Below are 3096 nucleotides of genomic sequence, written 5' to 3' on the forward strand. Positions count from 1 at the left end.
GGGTAAAGCAGAAGAGATCCGAGGAGCCGGGCAGGACCCCCGCACGCTGGCAGAGCTGGGCATCCTGCTGGACACCACAGCACCTGGGGACAAGGGCCAGCCAGGTGCTGATGCCACAGACAGCCCTTCCCAGGAGTATTTGATGCAGATCTTCACCCATCCCATCTTCTCCGAGGAGACCTTCTTCCTGGAGCTCATTGACCGTCGGGGAGCACCGGGCTTTGGGGAAGGCAATATACGGGCACTGTGGAAAGCTGTGCAGGTCTATATGGACCAGCAGCAGTAGTGCTGGTCCTCCTCCCTCAGCTCCCTGTCCTCTCCAGCCCAGCCCTGGGGCAATATGCTGCTGTAGAGATGTCAGCAGGTGCCTGTGGCATAGCCCAGGTTGGCAGGGACCAAGGGAGGTCTCCAGGTCAACCCAGAGCCAACTGCAGCTTGATAGCAGGTTGCTTAGAGACAGATCCAGTGGGGCTTTGAGCATCCCCTGGGATGGAGGGTGATTTCTCCCCCTCCCTGGGTTCCCAGAGTCATTTGCCTCATGTGAAGAACTTTCTGTCTTAACTTCATAATCAGACTTGTGCCTGCAGCACAGCAGAAGACACTGCAGTCAGCACAACACTCCCAGCTGTAGGGGGATGAGGGGCTGCCAGAGGGGAATGGATAACCCAGGGGCCATGGACACCATCAACAGTTACCACCCAGAGCACAGCCAGCACCTGTGCAGGGCAAGTGGTAGCCTCTTGCTCCTCTCAATTAAAGAGCTGACCTGCAAGCACTGCTTTGGTTTCTCTTCTCCTACCATTTAACATCTGCCAAGTGCCAGGCAAGGATGAAAGGGCCCTTTGCACCCCTCGAGGCAGGCTGTCCCCAGTCCTGCAGTCCCTAAACTGAGGCCACTTGCCCCTTGTGCACCCCCCAGGATTGGCCCCTGTCCCACCAGCCCCAGGCAGGGACACAAGCCTGGGGAGGAGGAAGAACTTTCTTAAAAAGCCCAGACACTTTAGGAGATTTATTATCAGAAAGCCTGTGGCTCAGTCAGTAAAAACAAGTGTATAAAAAGGGGAGGCCGGGAAGGGTACAGCAGCATCCACAGTCGCTGGCTGGTGGCCAAGGGGGAAGCCTGGGCCAGGGCACTTGGGCAGATGGGGACAGATGGGGACGGGGCCGGGGGAGTGAGCCAGCCACGTTCTTCCTGCCGCTGGAGAGAAACCCCCACTGCCCTGAGTCTGCACCGCTGGAGTGGTGGCTGTACTGGACCTATAACCCCAGAAGGGCTCTAGCCAAGTGGGCAGGGCAAGCCTGGCTCTGGGTCACATCCAGGACCACAGTGGCCACGTTAAGGCGCAGTTCCCACGGGGGAGCTGGTGCCTCTACAAGGAGGAGCAGGAGACCAGTACAGGGCCATGGGCTGGGCACACAGCAGTATGGGGAGACACCATCCCCATGTCCTAGACGGGACTCACCGCAGTATGGGTGTCCGGTGGTCTCAGCTGCCAAGGTGCTGTCATGCGACAGTGGGTGCCCGGAGGAAGGTGCGGAGGGAGAGCTGTGTCCCAGGGCGGGTGCTGCTTGCTCCCTGTGGCTTTGCCCCCCGCTTCCGCTTGGAGCCCTGCAGGAGAGACGTGCTGGCGCTAAGGCAAACCCCAAGGGCCCCCATGGTCTCCATGGACAGCCTTTGAGGCAAGATGGGGGGGACCCTGGTATTGGGGACATCCAGGGGCAAAGCCAGCCAGGCAAATCCCCCAGACACAGCCCTGCCCCAGGCTGGGGATGCTCCCTGGCCTGACCCCAAAGCCCACAGGGGCTCCAGCACCACACACAACAACACAGAGCAGCTCTCAGGGCTGCGCAGCCTCCAGCGATGCCCACCTTGCTGGGGCTGCTGTCCTCCCCACACTGCTTCTCACACGCTTTCAGCACCTGAGGGAAGCACAAGAGAGCCCAGAGCTGAACTGCGGCCAGGACCTGGAGCCAGGACAGCCCACAGAGGTTGGGGGGGATGCCAAGGACACCAGGGAGATGATAAGAAGGGAGGAAAGGCCCAGGTCCCCCTGGTACCTTCTTCATGGCCGTGGACACGGCTGAGGCATGGAACTCCTCCTCTGTCACCCAGCAGGATGGGGACAAGGCAGGGTCCAGAGTCACATCCTCATCCAGGTGCAGGGAGTAGACCACATATGTCTGGTGGATGTGAGAGAAGATGTGGACAACCTGCGAGGGGATGGGAAGACAGAAATGGGCAGGCAGTAGGCAGCACTTGCTCAGCTGCTTCACAAGTGCAGTGAGTCTGCCAGGGCTCTGAGGAGCAGCGCAGGGCTTGAGAGGGGTGACAGCAGGGAAGGGAACCCTCTTCCCCCTGTGCTATGTCCCCTGCAGCTGAGTGCAGGAGACTCACACTGCTTCCCTCCAGCTCCAGGCTTACCTCTCCGATGAGCCGCAATGCTCCTGCCATCACTGGCCACCCTAGATGATCTGCCAGCATCTCCCTCTGCTTCTCCTCCTGCAGACCCTGAGTGAGTGGGAGGCTGGGGAACTCCCAGAGCCCAGCCAGGAGACCTGGGGAGGGGGAGGGGGCACAACAGGGACAGGAGGTGGCAAGAGGCACATCTGGGGACACTGAGTCTCATCACACCCCGCTCCCAGGCTGCTCTGTCCCTCAGGCAGGTGGGAAGGGGCAGTGCCTTCACTGCCCTCCCGCCCAGCCCCATTACCCGAGCTGGGTCTCTGCACCATGAGGTACTCCAGGGCCCCGTGGCAGCCCCTCCGCTCCAGCACACACGTGGCCGTTCGTGCCGTCCGCGGCTGCTTCTTTGCTGCTTTCCGGGGGAAGTTGGTCACCCCCAGGCTGCTGTCCCACGGCTCTGCAGCTGGGGGACACAGGGGACAGCCCCCAACACCTGCAAACACCAATGTAACTGTCACTGTGGGGCCCAGACCTGGAGCCCCAACAGGGATCTCCCCAGGTGCTTACCACAGTCCTCAACATCAGGCACTGGGGTGGGTTTTCCAAACAGCTTCCGAGAGGCAAAGGCGAGCTCCTTCTCTACCTGCCAGGGGGAACAGGAATGGGGACAGGCTCGGCCCCCCGCCCACCCT

General features: G+C 61.0%; 1 protein-coding gene across 1 annotated transcript in view; it reads right to left on the reverse strand.

The window, feature by feature from the left end:
* Positions 1-1504: 1504 nt before the first annotated feature.
* MUTYH (mutY DNA glycosylase) overlaps positions 1505-3096 on the reverse strand; it is a gene marked incomplete at its 5' end in the record, with an annotated part of 3646 nt that continues 2054 nt past the window's right edge. The window contains 6 exon segments of the mRNA XM_010166556.2: positions 1505-1609; positions 1870-1920; positions 2059-2211; positions 2423-2556; positions 2712-2897; positions 2972-3047. Of these exon segments, the coding sequence (XP_010164858.2) occupies positions 1505-1609; positions 1870-1920; positions 2059-2211; positions 2423-2556; positions 2712-2897; positions 2972-3047 (705 nt within the window).

The sequence above is a fragment of the Antrostomus carolinensis genome, unplaced genomic scaffold, assembly GCF_000700745.2.
Source record: "Antrostomus carolinensis isolate BGI_N321 unplaced genomic scaffold, ASM70074v2 scaffold43384, whole genome shotgun sequence".
Taxonomy (NCBI): Eukaryota; Metazoa; Chordata; class Aves; order Caprimulgiformes; family Caprimulgidae; genus Antrostomus; species Antrostomus carolinensis.